The sequence below is a fragment of the Ascochyta rabiei genome, chromosome 22 (assembly GCF_004011695.2).
Source record: "Ascochyta rabiei chromosome 22, complete sequence".
NCBI lineage: Eukaryota > Fungi > Ascomycota > Dothideomycetes > Pleosporales > Didymellaceae > Ascochyta > Ascochyta rabiei.
Window position 1 is genome coordinate 316,073 of NC_082426.1, and position 13,108 is coordinate 329,180.

At 43.1% G+C, this 13,108-nt stretch overlaps 3 protein-coding genes across 3 annotated transcripts, besides 3 other annotated features; 2 read left to right on the top strand and 1 right to left on the bottom strand.

The window, feature by feature from the left end:
* Positions 1–811: 811 nt before the first annotated feature.
* Positions 812–1,182, bottom strand: EKO05_0011313 (uncharacterized protein; the record flags this gene model as incomplete). The annotated part of the gene is made up of 2 exons (XM_038944363.1): positions 812–925; positions 979–1,182. The coding sequence occupies 2 exons, from the start codon at positions 1,180–1,182 to the stop codon at positions 812–814; spliced, it is 318 nt and encodes a 105-aa protein (XP_038792503.1).
* An 859-nt stretch (positions 1,183–2,041) lies between these two features.
* On the top strand, positions 2,042–2,825 carry EKO05_0011314 (uncharacterized protein; the record flags this gene model as incomplete). The annotated part of the gene is made up of 2 exons (XM_038944314.1): positions 2,042–2,381; positions 2,431–2,825. The coding sequence occupies 2 exons, from the start codon at positions 2,042–2,044 to the stop codon at positions 2,823–2,825; spliced, it is 735 nt and encodes a 244-aa protein (XP_038792504.1).
* Positions 2,826–5,280: 2,455 nt separating this feature from the next.
* EKO05_0011315 (uncharacterized protein) lies at positions 5,281–6,760 on the top strand (the record flags this gene model as incomplete). Its single annotated transcript, XM_038944395.1, has 2 exons — positions 5,281–6,003; positions 6,053–6,760. The coding sequence occupies 2 exons, from the start codon at positions 5,281–5,283 to the stop codon at positions 6,758–6,760; spliced, it is 1,431 nt and encodes a 476-aa protein (XP_038792505.1).
* A 350-nt stretch (positions 6,761–7,110) lies between these two features.
* Positions 7,111–7,519: a dispersed repeat.
* Positions 7,519–7,673: a dispersed repeat.
* Positions 7,666–13,108: part of a mobile genetic element that runs on past the window's edge.

A 13,108-nucleotide genomic window follows, 5' to 3' on the forward strand; every position in this document is an offset into this window, starting at 1 on the left:
GCTGCCCGCCCCGCTTTCGCGTCCAACGTCATCAGCAGCCGTAACCCTGTAATATCGAGCATTTGTACAAGGGGGGTGCCTGAACGGAGTAGAAACACAATTTGCTACAGCTGGGGTGTTTTTCTTGTGAAAGACCACGAGATGCTCAGTGCAAGCTGCTTGTAATTCTACTCTGTCCCTGAGGAGTACGGTTGGTTTTCAGGATACTGAACAGGCATTTCTTAGTGCTACGTAAAGCTAAGAATTTCTCCTCCTATCTAGGTATTAGATACAACTCTAATATTCTCGTTACTTAGAGAATACTTCTTCGTTTTTAGCACTTAATAGGTACCTTTCTACACTCTAGCTACTAATACTAAAGCTTTAGAAATGCTAGATTTACGCTATTTAGCTAAAGTTTACCTGTATACAGATTAGACTAGCACACACCGAGGTAAGAAGGTAGGTGCAGCAGAAGAGAGAGGTATATAGAGACAGGGGTATGTAGACAGAGGTAGAGATAGTGTAGAAGTTGCTCTATACTTATCCAAAATAGGCCAGATTTTGGTATACATTTTAGCTAATCAGAAGATGTATAGGTTTAGCGCAACGAGTTGAAATTCAACGTAACTAGTACCAGGCGTTTAGTGCTCTGCAAACCAGAATTTGGTTTACTACACACTAAACTGTTTGGTGCACTGAGAACCGACCGTACGCCACAGGGACATTCAGGCACCTTCCTTGTATCACGCTACTCAGAGCAACTGTATCATGGGTGATTGACGATATTTATTCCGCTGTATCAACTAAAGACAACTAGTTCTATCCATGTCTAGTTCGCCAACGAACCTCCCGCACCACCGAGCCTATTGCAGTAGTCCTTCATCTCACTACCTCCAATGTGCCATCCGCCAGAGTGACAGAGGTTCAGGTTGCCAATCACTTTCTGTTTAAAGTTTAAATTCCAATCGGTACATGTTCATACACATGGGTGCTTACCATTTGGCAGTCTGGACACGAATCCCACTGCTTGTTGCCAGTGTTTCGTGCTTTGTAGCTTTCGCACGCTTTCTTCGTTGCAGCTGCGTTGTAGACGGATGCACCGCCCTTGGTGTCGATGCAAATAGCAGCGGAGTGGAGATCTGCAGCCACAAAGGGTGCGAGCAGGGTCGCGAGAAAAAGGACAGTAGATGTGGAACGCATTCTGAATATATATAAAAAGAGTGTGGATGCCTGCGGCGAACGAATGTAGAATTGTTGGTTAAACGAATGTAAAGACTGAATGTCCGAGATGTGCTGATGGACGCTTTTGCCAGGTTTGCGCTGGATACTTATCCTCCCAACTCTACAAAGGCCAGCATCGACATTCTTTCTCTATTAGTCGTCGCCAAGCTGACATAGCAGATTGGAAGATTAGAGCGGCGTCAGCGGTGCAATGGTGGCGCAATCATGGGGCTTGAAACGAGAGCCTCGTTGCACAATGAAACGTGCGAGCGGCTCGAACTGGTGTTATTTCGGCTGTTCATGTGCTACCACGAGATCGTCAGCCCTGAGAAACACTTGTGTGAGAGCTGTCAGGCCGGATCGGGAAGTAGATCTCCAACACACGTTACCCCAGGTGAAACGTCATGAGATTCGGTCCGATCGTTCTATTTCTGCTGGGCCAATGACAAGCTGTACCTGAAATCATGCGTGGATTATGCATGAAAACGGGGGAGCTTCAGCCTCGACCCAGATTTGGGTGGCGAATTAGAAATTGAGTAGATGATCAGTCAAGTACGCATTCTAGCCTCAAGGGTCTTTTCTGGGTCACTCCTTCGGATCAAACACTGCTCGGACCGATGGCATTCCTCAACTCCACATGAGGTACTGACAAGCACTGACCCTCTCATGTAGTTTTGTCCGGCTTGTCTTGCGTGAGGACCGAAGGGTGACCGCAGAGAAATAGTTTGTATAAGTACAGTATTCGCTTCATCAAGTTTGATATCACTCCTCTAGACTCAGTCCTTCATTCCACAATACATTCGCTTCCTCTGTCTTTTGACTCAGTCACTCCTTCAACATGCATTTCTCCCAAATCCTCGCCCTCGCTTCAAGCGCTGCTCTAGTCGCAGCAGCGCCAGCTCCCATTCCAGTTGGCGTCGACGACGTCATCCTCTACGGCAAAGGTGGCCGCTACACCATGATGAAGCGCTCTGACTTCGATGAGGTTGACATGCTCCGCAAGTCTGGCGTTGCTCCCCCCAAGCCTGGCTACCTTGACGACACTCTCATCACCCTCACAGGCGACGAGATTGTCAAGTCCAATGCAACTGTTCAGAAACGTGGTACCCTGCTCATCGTCCCCAACCCTCACTCTCGCTTTCTAGGCTGGGACGTCCAGACTAGCGCGGTCGTAAAGGGTACGTTATCATGCTCAAGGTGACGAGCAAGACACTGATAGAACTTCAGGTGCCCCAACCACAATCACCATCTCCACAGGCTACAGCGTCACAAACTCCATCTCCGTCGGCTCGAGCGCATCTTTCAGTTTCCTGAAGGGTTTCCTCAGCGCCACCGTGAACATCGACTACAGTAAATCATGGCAGACCACTCAGACTCAGCAATTCAACGCCGAGGTGCCCGCGGGCAAGTACGGCGCTTTCGTAACCAACGCATGGACAAACCGCGAGAGCGGCAACATCTGGGAGGGAACGATTGGCGGGGCCGGACGCTTGACCTACTACCAGGCGGATTCGTTTGAGAACAAGCGCTATGGAGATCTGGGCTGGGTTGATGGTGTTATCACGCTTTGCACGGGCGTTACCTTTCCCCTCAGGAGGTGTATTGGTCAAGGTACCTTATAAGCTGTGGAAGATAGTCGAGGAATTTGTTTGTGTAAGGAGAAGTTTAGCTAAGACGAATGAGCGGGATGGATGCGCGTATATGCAGTTCAAAATCACTTTTACTACAGCGAAAAACCTATTGCGAAAAGCATCGTGGTATACAAATATGAGAATGACTTAACTCCCAAAGCGTCTATGGTGCATATTGCCGAATAACCATAAGGACAGGGGTGCAGTTGTATCGGATCGTTAAAGAACAAATTTGATCTGGAACATAGCTTTAGTGGATCGGAAATAGTGTATTGCAGATCTGGACAAGCAAAAAAATCGAACACGAAGGACAGCGCCATAGCATTTTGGACAGAGTGTAACGCCATCTTAGTCGCTCAGCAATATTCACTAACGAATGTTCCCTGTAAGACTTGGTCTTCCTGTGTCACAATGAACATGGGAGAGAATGTAATATTGCGCCATGCAAAACCATCAGTAGACGTCCGAGAGATCAAAACGTATAATCAGCATAAGACATGGACATAGCAGAGTTGTAGCCTTCCATCGAGAATGACCGTGAACAAGACCAATAATGTGCATGTTGTGACGCCACCCTGTCATTGGAATCGAAGGGGTTTCTGCTCCTCAAGCCACTTCATTTGCCCCCACTCCCCAGACACGATGGCTCTCAGTGGCAACTCAACGTCCAGGCTATCTGCAGCATATTGTACGGCCATAGCTCTAGCCATTTCATGCACGGCATGTGCTGTAAGGTCAGGCTGGGCGTTATGTTCGGCTGGTGCGGTCGATGTGAGCTGACGGGTACTCGCGATGTGCTTGGTGTTTGTCGTAACTGCCACAGCGGTGGCATGCTGCGGAGAGAGCGTAAGGGATGTAGTTGTTGCAGCATACTTTGTATTGAAATTGGGTCCCGCTGCTTGAGCATTCTCTGAAAATGCGGTGGTATGCATATGTGACAGTTTAGGCCTTGGTTTGTTAGATGTTGATCTGCACAAAAGCTCTTTTGTTGAAAAACAAGACGTCGACCGGACCAACTAGTGATGAAGTGACTTAAAAGTTATGGGCCGAAGATCCACCCGTATGAAGCGCAATGGCGAAATAGAAGCGAGTGTACAGAAGGAAATGTATAGGAATTGCAAAGGCAGAAGCATAGACAATATGGCTATGCTTGACAACCTTATGGGCTTGGAAAGACCTTTATACATGACCTATGGCTAAAGTCCTCCAGATTGTCGGCATCTGACCCATGAAGATCCGTGCAGCTTGCGCGATACATGCCAACCAAACAAGCAGGACTTAAAAGCGCCTAGAAAGTTAGCAGAAGATAGGATGGTGAGCAGAGAAGACTCTGTCGTGAATGAGCTGGGGACAGTAAAGTTGATCGCTGACCGGAAAGGCTAAGTATTGATTCGCTGGGATGAAAGTCTAAAGAGTCAGTCAGGAAGCCAATTAGCATTGACCATAGCTTACACCACCAAACACGGATTGGCCCAAAATCACTGCACCTTCTTCTCTTGTTCCCACACGTGGACGCAGACAATAGCTGAAGGTCCCATCCCAATACCTTCTTGGATGACAGCTATGAGATATCCGGGTTCTTCCACGCTACCAACGGTACTTCTTGTTTTGAAGAAATAAAGATCGCACTCTTTCTCCAAAGCAGCATATCTTGAGGCAGCTCGGTCAGAATTGTGGACATTGTTCAACTTGCGGTCTCGCTCCTTGCAGAGGTCAGACGTGCCGTGTATGCTTTGGTTTCTCCTCTCGATATGTTCAATTCTTCATCTCCTTAATTGGAAGTCATTACGAAAACTTTGCTTCTACGATCTTCCCACGATCTGAGGGGGTTCAGTCCAAGAGCCTGGCTTTGGTGAACGCACGTGACTTACCAGCACAAAGCCCAATGCAACATAGCTTCGAAGACGTTGATAAGAAGAGATATGCTGCGATAAGAGTGATGAATTGCATCTGTAGGTATTGCATTGTCAGTCTGTTTTATTCTAAAAGGTCGGTTGAATCGGTTCATCGACCTAGGACTCTTGCTGAGCCATCCGGGGTGCTCAGCAAGTTTTTGCATCAGCCTAGTAACCAACGAGGATCAATCAGGTAACACAACGGATCTGATCGAAGCAACAAAAAATTCCGTTCAGGATCTACGGCAAATACGCCAACGTTGGTACATTCGTACATGTTGATGAGTGTCCTGATGCCTGTAACGCGACGCGTTGATCAAGCTACTCACTAGCGTCGGCTTTTTCTCTGGGTTTTCGACTGTTCGGATTTGTCGTCCCGGGACCACCTGCATTAGTGCATGCAAGGTCACGTATCTTACAAAGCGCGATGAGTTGATGTAGTCCGACCGGGAGATATCTCGCAAGAATAGAAAGCTTTTATCGAAGTCACTTACTTCATCAACCGACTCGACAGTACACTGTTCAGACATACCTAGGTAATTCCGGGCAACATGGATAGACGCGATTTTACGCCGTGGGACACCGTTGCGTACGTATGGAAAGCTTTAGGCCTTCCGAACGATGCACTGGAATCCCTTCACCTCCCTGTCGATACCGAGTGTTATCCGTCATCCTTCAAAGTCGACCATCTGGCTCAAGCTTCCATCGGCCTGTCGGCACTCTCGGCTGCCCTCGTCTGGTCAGTCCGCAATGACGATACCACGCCGAAAGTCACAGTGCCAGCCGAACATGCATGTGTTGAGTTTAAGTCAGAACGACTTTATGTGCTCAACGGGAAAGCTGCACCTTCAACGTTTGGTACCATTGGCGGTCTACACAAGACCCAGGATGGTTACATCAGGATGCACGACTCCTTTCCAAACCATCGGCAGCATGCCTTGAGAATACTGGGATTGAATGAGAGCGCTTCAAGAGAAGACGTCGCTCAGAAGATGCTAGGATGGAAGTCGATAGATCTGGAAACAGAAGCCATCAGGGAAGGCGCAGTGATGGCAGCACTCCGATCTTTCGATGAGTGGGATGCGCTTCCGCAGTCGAAGGCAATAGCTGACTTTCCCATTTTACTCAATAGGGTTGCAAAAGGCGAGCCACACCTACCAGATCGCACTGCATCAACCCATGCGCCTAAATGTCTACACGGTATCCGTGTGGTTGAGATGTCTCGGGTTATCGCAGCCCCAGTTGCTGGGAAGACTTTAGCAGCTCATGGAGCGGTCAGTGGCATTACAAAGTCAGCCGAGACATGACTAAATAACAAGATAGGATGTTGTCTGGATAACCTCTCCTTCGCTGCCCGATCTTCCAGACCTCGACATTGATCTGTCGAGAGGAAAGCGGACCGTACAGCTGGACATCAAGAACCCTGACCACAAGTCCAAGCTCATGGAGCTGTTGCGCACGGCTGACGTATTTATCCAGAGCTATCGACCTGGCAGTTTAGCTGCGCAGGGCCTGTCCACTGACGAACTAGTCGCGCTGAATCCAAACCTGATCGTTGCAAGTTTAAACGCATATGGCCCAGAGGGCCCTTGGTCACAACGCCGTGGCTTCGACTCACTTGTGCAGACGTGCTCTGGTATCAACGTTGCCGACGCTGAGCGGTACGGTGCCAAAGAAGCGGCTGGGGTACTACCTTGTCAAGCATTTGATCACGGCGCTGGCTATCTTCTAGCTACCGGCATCGTCGCGGCTTTGTACAAACGGGCGACCGAAGGTGGTTCATACGAGGTAAAGGTATCACTCGCAGGTGTCATGCGGTATCTGAGATCACTTGGTCAATATGAGGCTAAGAGCGGATTCGAGCGCAAAGACTTTAAACGGCCTGAGGATGTGGACCAGTACATGGAGACGAGATCAACGGGCTTTGGTCAACTGAAGGCTGTCAAACACGCGGCTGAAATCGATGGAGTGAAGGTTGGGTGGGATATTATGCCGAGTGCATTGGGCAGTGAGGACCCAGTGTGGCTATGAGCGCCTAGTGCGAAGGGTATTTATATATACAAGTCCGCGCGCCAAATATCTCACCTCTCGCATTTTTTTTAAAACATCTGTTGTTTTCTTTACTATAACAACCTCACCTTTCTGCTAGATCCTGCTTCTTATCTTCCCCAGCCAATCGACTAAGCTCGCTCACTGCTCAAGCAAAGGCTGCAATCAGAGTTGTCAACAAACAAATTTGATCGCCTGTTTGATACCATTTGGGGCGTGCACGTTGCATACCGCTATCCGTGGAGCTGTGCAAGTCCCAGCCCTTGGTCTGTTCACGAATCAAAACGTCGATCAATTTTGTTTGTTGACAACTCTGGCTGCAATCTACCCACTGGAGGGGATTAGGTAGTTTACTTTTCCGTGACAGATTACTGTTTCCGTGGCTTACTAAGACGCGCAGCGTAACACTAATAATAATGCCTACTAGACATGCTGTTCAGCGTTAGTTCAGACAAAAACTTAAAACTTCTCTTAGCAGTTAACTACTAGTTCACAACTAACTAGTTGTAAAGTTGTAGAGTAAACTAGATTTTTTGCTACAGTGTATTTTGTTACTAGATCTAAAAGATAGAGGATCTACCTAGTTTATAACCCTATACCTAAACAATAAGCCCTAGTACTGCTACGTAGGTGGCGCAGTAGGCTTCTAAAGTTAAGGCCTCTGCAACGGAAGTTACTGTCTTACCCTACCTCTTATTAGTGTCTGTTGCGTTGTTGTTGCAACTGCCAGCAACACCACCATACTTTAATAATAATTAACCTAAACCCCTCTGCTGCAAACCTTATTTTTTGTCTTGTCCGAAGTCCTACCAGAGCCAGTTAGGGGTAAGCGACCCGCCATACCTGACCCAGTTGGCTGCCAAAATCTAGTAAGTACGACACAGAAAAGCACCTATGTCACAAGTGTTCTCCCCACGCCAGGAGATACCTCAGCCAGGTCCCAGGCCAAGCCTGGGGACCTACCGGCCACACACATATATAATATTTATAAACCTTAAGACTTATCTATTAAGGATTTGTCTTATCTCTTAAATATTACCCTATTATTTATCCTATCTTGCTCTACTCTATTACCTGCCTACAGTGCCCTTACAATTTAAATCCTTCTTACTCCTCTTAGAACAGGCAGCTAATTAGCAGCAGAGGAGCAGGAAAAACCTAGCTATTATAATAGCAGGAGGACAATATAACCTCTACTTAACTACTAGTAATATAGAAGAGCTACCCCCTTATAATAACCTTAGTTAGGAGCTAGACGCTTAATAACGCAATAACGCACTTAGGGTGTTACTATTACCTATAGAGCTACTACTTAACCCTTATATTAGGGGCAAGTTAGATGCTATAATAGTAGGCATTATAACACTAGACGTCCTAACACTACGTGCTACACAACCTATAATAGAGTTATTACAAGCTTCTATCCTATTATTGCTAGAAGCACTTAATAAGGCAGAACTGTCTAGTGCTACTAAGCAGGAGATTAAAATCTAGCAATAATAATTTAACTAGGCAGTTAAAACCCTATAACAGACACATGCTAGATAAGCACTAGGTAGCTAATACCTAGCATTTAACAAGGCTAGCAGAATAATATAAGTCCTTAATAATGTTTAGCCTAAGCTAAAACTTAGGACAGATAATAAGCCTCTATTAACCTAGTAGGTAGACTAGTAGATTAAGGATATAGACACAGCGTTCTAGTACACTTAAGTACTTAAAGACTCTATAACCTATACCTACTAGATTATAGGCACTATCTACTATAGTGTCTACTAGAAATTAATTTAACAACGTATTAATAAGAAATTAATCTAAACCTAGGCTAACCTCTGCGTAGAAGAGGAGTAGCTTATCTAAGACCTAGTCTTTACACAGTATAAAAACTACAACAAGTACTTTAACTATAAGTAGAAGTCTAATAATTTAGTTAACACCTTTCTAATAAAGTTAAATAAGTAGGAGTCTTTACTGCCCTATAACTTTATAAAGTTTAAAGACAGCAGTAACAACTATAAGTTTAAGATAGCATTTATGTAGAGCCTTATACCCCCTACACTCTAATATAAAATCTAGCAGAATAGCAGTCTAAAATATATTACTAAGTATGCAGAGTTTAAACAGGCCCTTTAAAACGCAGAAACCTTAATAGTCCCCTTAAACTTAGGGTTGCAGACTAAACGTAGTAGTAGAAATAAGAGACCTCTTTCTTTAGACGCTAGGAGAAAGTTTAAAAGGTATAACAGTTAGGCGTTAACCCCCTCTAGGAGCAAAACCAGGAAGCACCTAGGAGACCCCTAGCTAACAACTAGTGCTGCTAATTTATTAGGCAGAAGATAGAACCCTAGGGGAAACAACTATTAATAATCCTAAGGTTAACTACAGAACTAGGGACAACAGCCCTAGGGATACTAGCAGCAGGGCTATTAGAGAGGCTGCAGAGGCAGCTAACAACATTCTAGTGGCAAGCTAAACCTAGGAAATAGCAAGCCCTAGTTACTAACCTGTCCTACCTGCAGCTAGGGCTAGAAACTAAGAAGAAGTAAACCTGTATAATAGTTACAGTCTAGCTTAATAATACTAACAGTAACCCTAGGACCCTCTAGGCCCTGTACAACTTAGGCTTAGAGCTAAACCTTATTACTAAAGATGCAGCTAGGGACCTAGGGCTTAACCTAACAGGCACTGACTAACAACTAAAGGCTGTAGTCCTAGACAACACAGAGCTGTCCTTAACTAACTAGTACTAGTTAACAGTAGTCTGCTATAACAGTAAAGGAGTACCTAAGATAATTAGACTAACTAAGTTCTAGTCTATATTATTTGTTAGGTACAACCTAGTTCTAGGTTACCTATAGCTGGCTAAAGCAGACCTGTGTATCTATTTCTTAACAGGAACCTACAAGTAGTTTGCTAACAACACTAAAAGAGTCTAGCTGTTAACAGCTAAACAATTATTTAGTAAACTAGGTCTAGGTAAGCAGCTATATCTGCTATATCCTAGGAGCCTAAATATAGGCGGTCTAACAGACACCTACTAGGCAGACGCTAGACAGATATTAGAGGCAGCTTATCTTACTAAACAGTTAAGAATTATAGCAGTAGGACTTAATAGCAGCGCTATCCTAGGAGACAACGTCCTAGATGCAGAAGAACTTAAGTACGTGCCTAAACACCTCTATTATAAATAGTTTACCTTTAGTAAATAGTAAATAAGTATGTTAGCACTATACTAGGAGTATAACTACTCTATTAAGATTAAGGATAGAGCTAAAGTTCCTAACCTCCTAATCTATAACCTGTCTTGCAGGGAACTAGACATCCTCTAGGAGTACCTTAAGATAGCACAGGAAAAGGGCTAGATCTGCCTAAGCAAGTTGCTAGTAGGTGCCCCTATCCTATTTGTCTCTAAGTTAGATAGTACTATAAGACTGTGCGTTAACTATTAGAGGTTAAATAGGGTAACTATTAAGAACTAGTACCCTATACTACTAGTTAGTAAGATAATAAACTACCTGTTAAAAGTAAAGGTCTTTACTAAGCTAGATCTACGTAACACCTACTACAGGCTCTAGATTAAGGAAGGTAATAAGTAGAAGACTGCGTTTAAGACACAGTACAGTTATTTTAAATACCTAGTAATACCTTTTAGCCTAGCAAACGCGCTAGCTATGTTTTAATCCTACATCTACTAAGCCCTAGGAGGCCTACTAGATAGAACCTGCGTTGTCTACCTTAATAACATCCTTATCTACTCCTAGGATAAGAAGGACTACAATAAGCACGTTAAGGAGGTCCTAGATTGCCTAGTTAAGTAGGGGATGTTTGCAAAGGCTAGCAAGTGCGTCTTCTCTAGTAAGTTAGTAGAGTTTCTAGGATTTATTATTACACTAGACAGCGTGGTTATAGACCCTAAGAGGGTCTGCACTATTACTAAATAGCTAGAGCTGTTAAGCTATAAGGATATTTAGGTGTTCTTAGGCTTTACTAACTTCTATTAATAATTTATTTTTAACTACTTAGGAATTATCTAACTGCTTATAGACTATATAACAGCTACCTAGAACCTAATAGAGGACTAGGGGGTCCCTAGTCTAGAAAAAGGGAAGGTAAGACTAAAGAAAAGCTAAAAGGGACTAATAAAATAGTACAAACTATAGCACTAGCTAGAGGAAGCCTAAACAGCGTTCCTTACAATTAGGGAGAAGTTTATAAAAGCGCTAGTGCTATAATACTTTAACCCTAATAAGCCTATTATTATTCTTATAGACGCGTTAGACTTTACTATAGCAGCTATCTTATTATAACCCTAGACGTCTAAAGTAGCAACAGAGCAGCACTAGAAACTAGTAGCGTTCTAGAGCTAGAAGTTCTAAGGTTTATCTATTAGATAGCATACCTATAATAAGGAACTCTTAGTAATTATTAAAGCTTTTAGGTAGTAGAGGTATTACCTTAAACACACCCCTATAACAATCTAGGTACTCTTAGACTATAACAACCTAAGGTACTTTATAACAATAAAGGAGCTCTCTCTAACATAAGCCTATTAGGCAGAAGAGCTAGTAAGGTTTAACTTTAAAGTTAAATATAAGCTAGGACTAGAGAACGCAGTAGACAGCCCTTTAAGACGTCTAGATTACGTATAAGGTCTTAAGGTTAGGGAATAGTAAGCCCTTAGGGATGCTATACTACCTACCTTATAATAGAAGCTTTAAATCTAAATAATTTAAAAGTTTAGGGCTTAAAAAGATATATAGGTAATATCTAGGAGTAATATACCTATAGAAGACCTAGCAGAGGTCTAATAACTACCTAAAATTATCTCTAAGGAATTCTGCCAACATTAGATTAGCCTTAGAGACTTGTCTCCTCTAGCTCTTAACCCTCTATCTAATAGCTATTAAAGCTAGGGTTAATCTAAAGACACTAAAGCTAGAGGACTAGACTTTAACGTTGCAGAAGCTCTCCTTTGTAGCCTAGATAATAGAGTTAGTACCCCTACATACCTTGCAAATAAAGCTACGCAGAGAAATTCTGCTTACGCCTTAGAAATCCTAGAACTCTTAATAGATTTTATTAAGTAAGTCTAGCAATAGGACGCAGCATACCCTACAAACTAGTTATTAATAACCTAGACAGACAGCAAAGCAAAGAAGGGACAGCACTACTAGGAGGTTAACCTTAGTAGGACCTTATGCAGAAGTAGGAAAGTTTAGATTCCTAACAATATTATACTGCGCTAAACTATCCTTTTAAGGAATTATAATAACCCTATAGGAGGTTACTACAGCATAGAGAAGACTACTAAAGTACTTAAGAGAAAGTACTACTAGCTATAACTAATAAAGGACGTATATAAGTACATCTAAAGGTGTCCTATATACTAACTATATAAGATTAGAAGGTATAAGCTATAGGGATTACTTACACTATTACTAGTGCTAAACACAGCCTAGTAGCACTTCTCTCTTAACTTTATAACAGACCTACTAAAGTTAATAGACACTAAGAGGAATAAGTATAACTCTATACTAGTTCTTATAGACTGCTTTAGTAAGTACGTCTAGTACCTACCCTGCACTAAGACAATTACTGCCTAACGCCTAGCTAAGCTGCTTATAGAGTAGAGCTTTTTAAAGTAAGGACTACTAGTTACGTTGTTGTTAGATTAAGGTTTAGTGTTTACTAGTTAATTCTAGTCTAATATATGCTACTACCTTAAAATTAACTACTAATTAAGTACAGCTTTCTACCCCTAGACAGATAGGTAGATAGAGTAACAAAACTAGAAGTTAGAAATGTACCTCTGCATATATATAAACTACTAATAGGATAACTAGGTAGACCTTCTACTATACGCTAAGTACGCCTATAACTCTAAAGCTTACTCTACTTATAGAGAATCTCCTATAAAGGTTGCCTTTAGCACAGACCCTAAAGGATTTAACAGAATGCCTAATAAGCACTAGCTATAAAAACCCTAAACTGTCTAAGATAAGAATAAGGTAATACTAGAACTACGCTGGCAGGTTGCTAGCTACCTATTAAACTAGCATAAAATATAGAAAATAGTAAAGGAGGCCTTAGAGTACGCATAAAAGGGCAACGCCTAGTAGTACAATATAAAACAATCTAAATAACACTTTACTAAAGGAGACTCTGTTCTCCTTTAGGCTAAGAACCTAATAACAAGTTATCCTTTAAAGAAGTTTAACGCTTAATACCTTAGGCTATTTATAGTAGTTAAGAAGGTAGGTAAGCTAGCATATAAGCTAAAGCTGCCCCTATCTATAGACAGAGTGCACCTAGTATTTAAGGTATTACTCC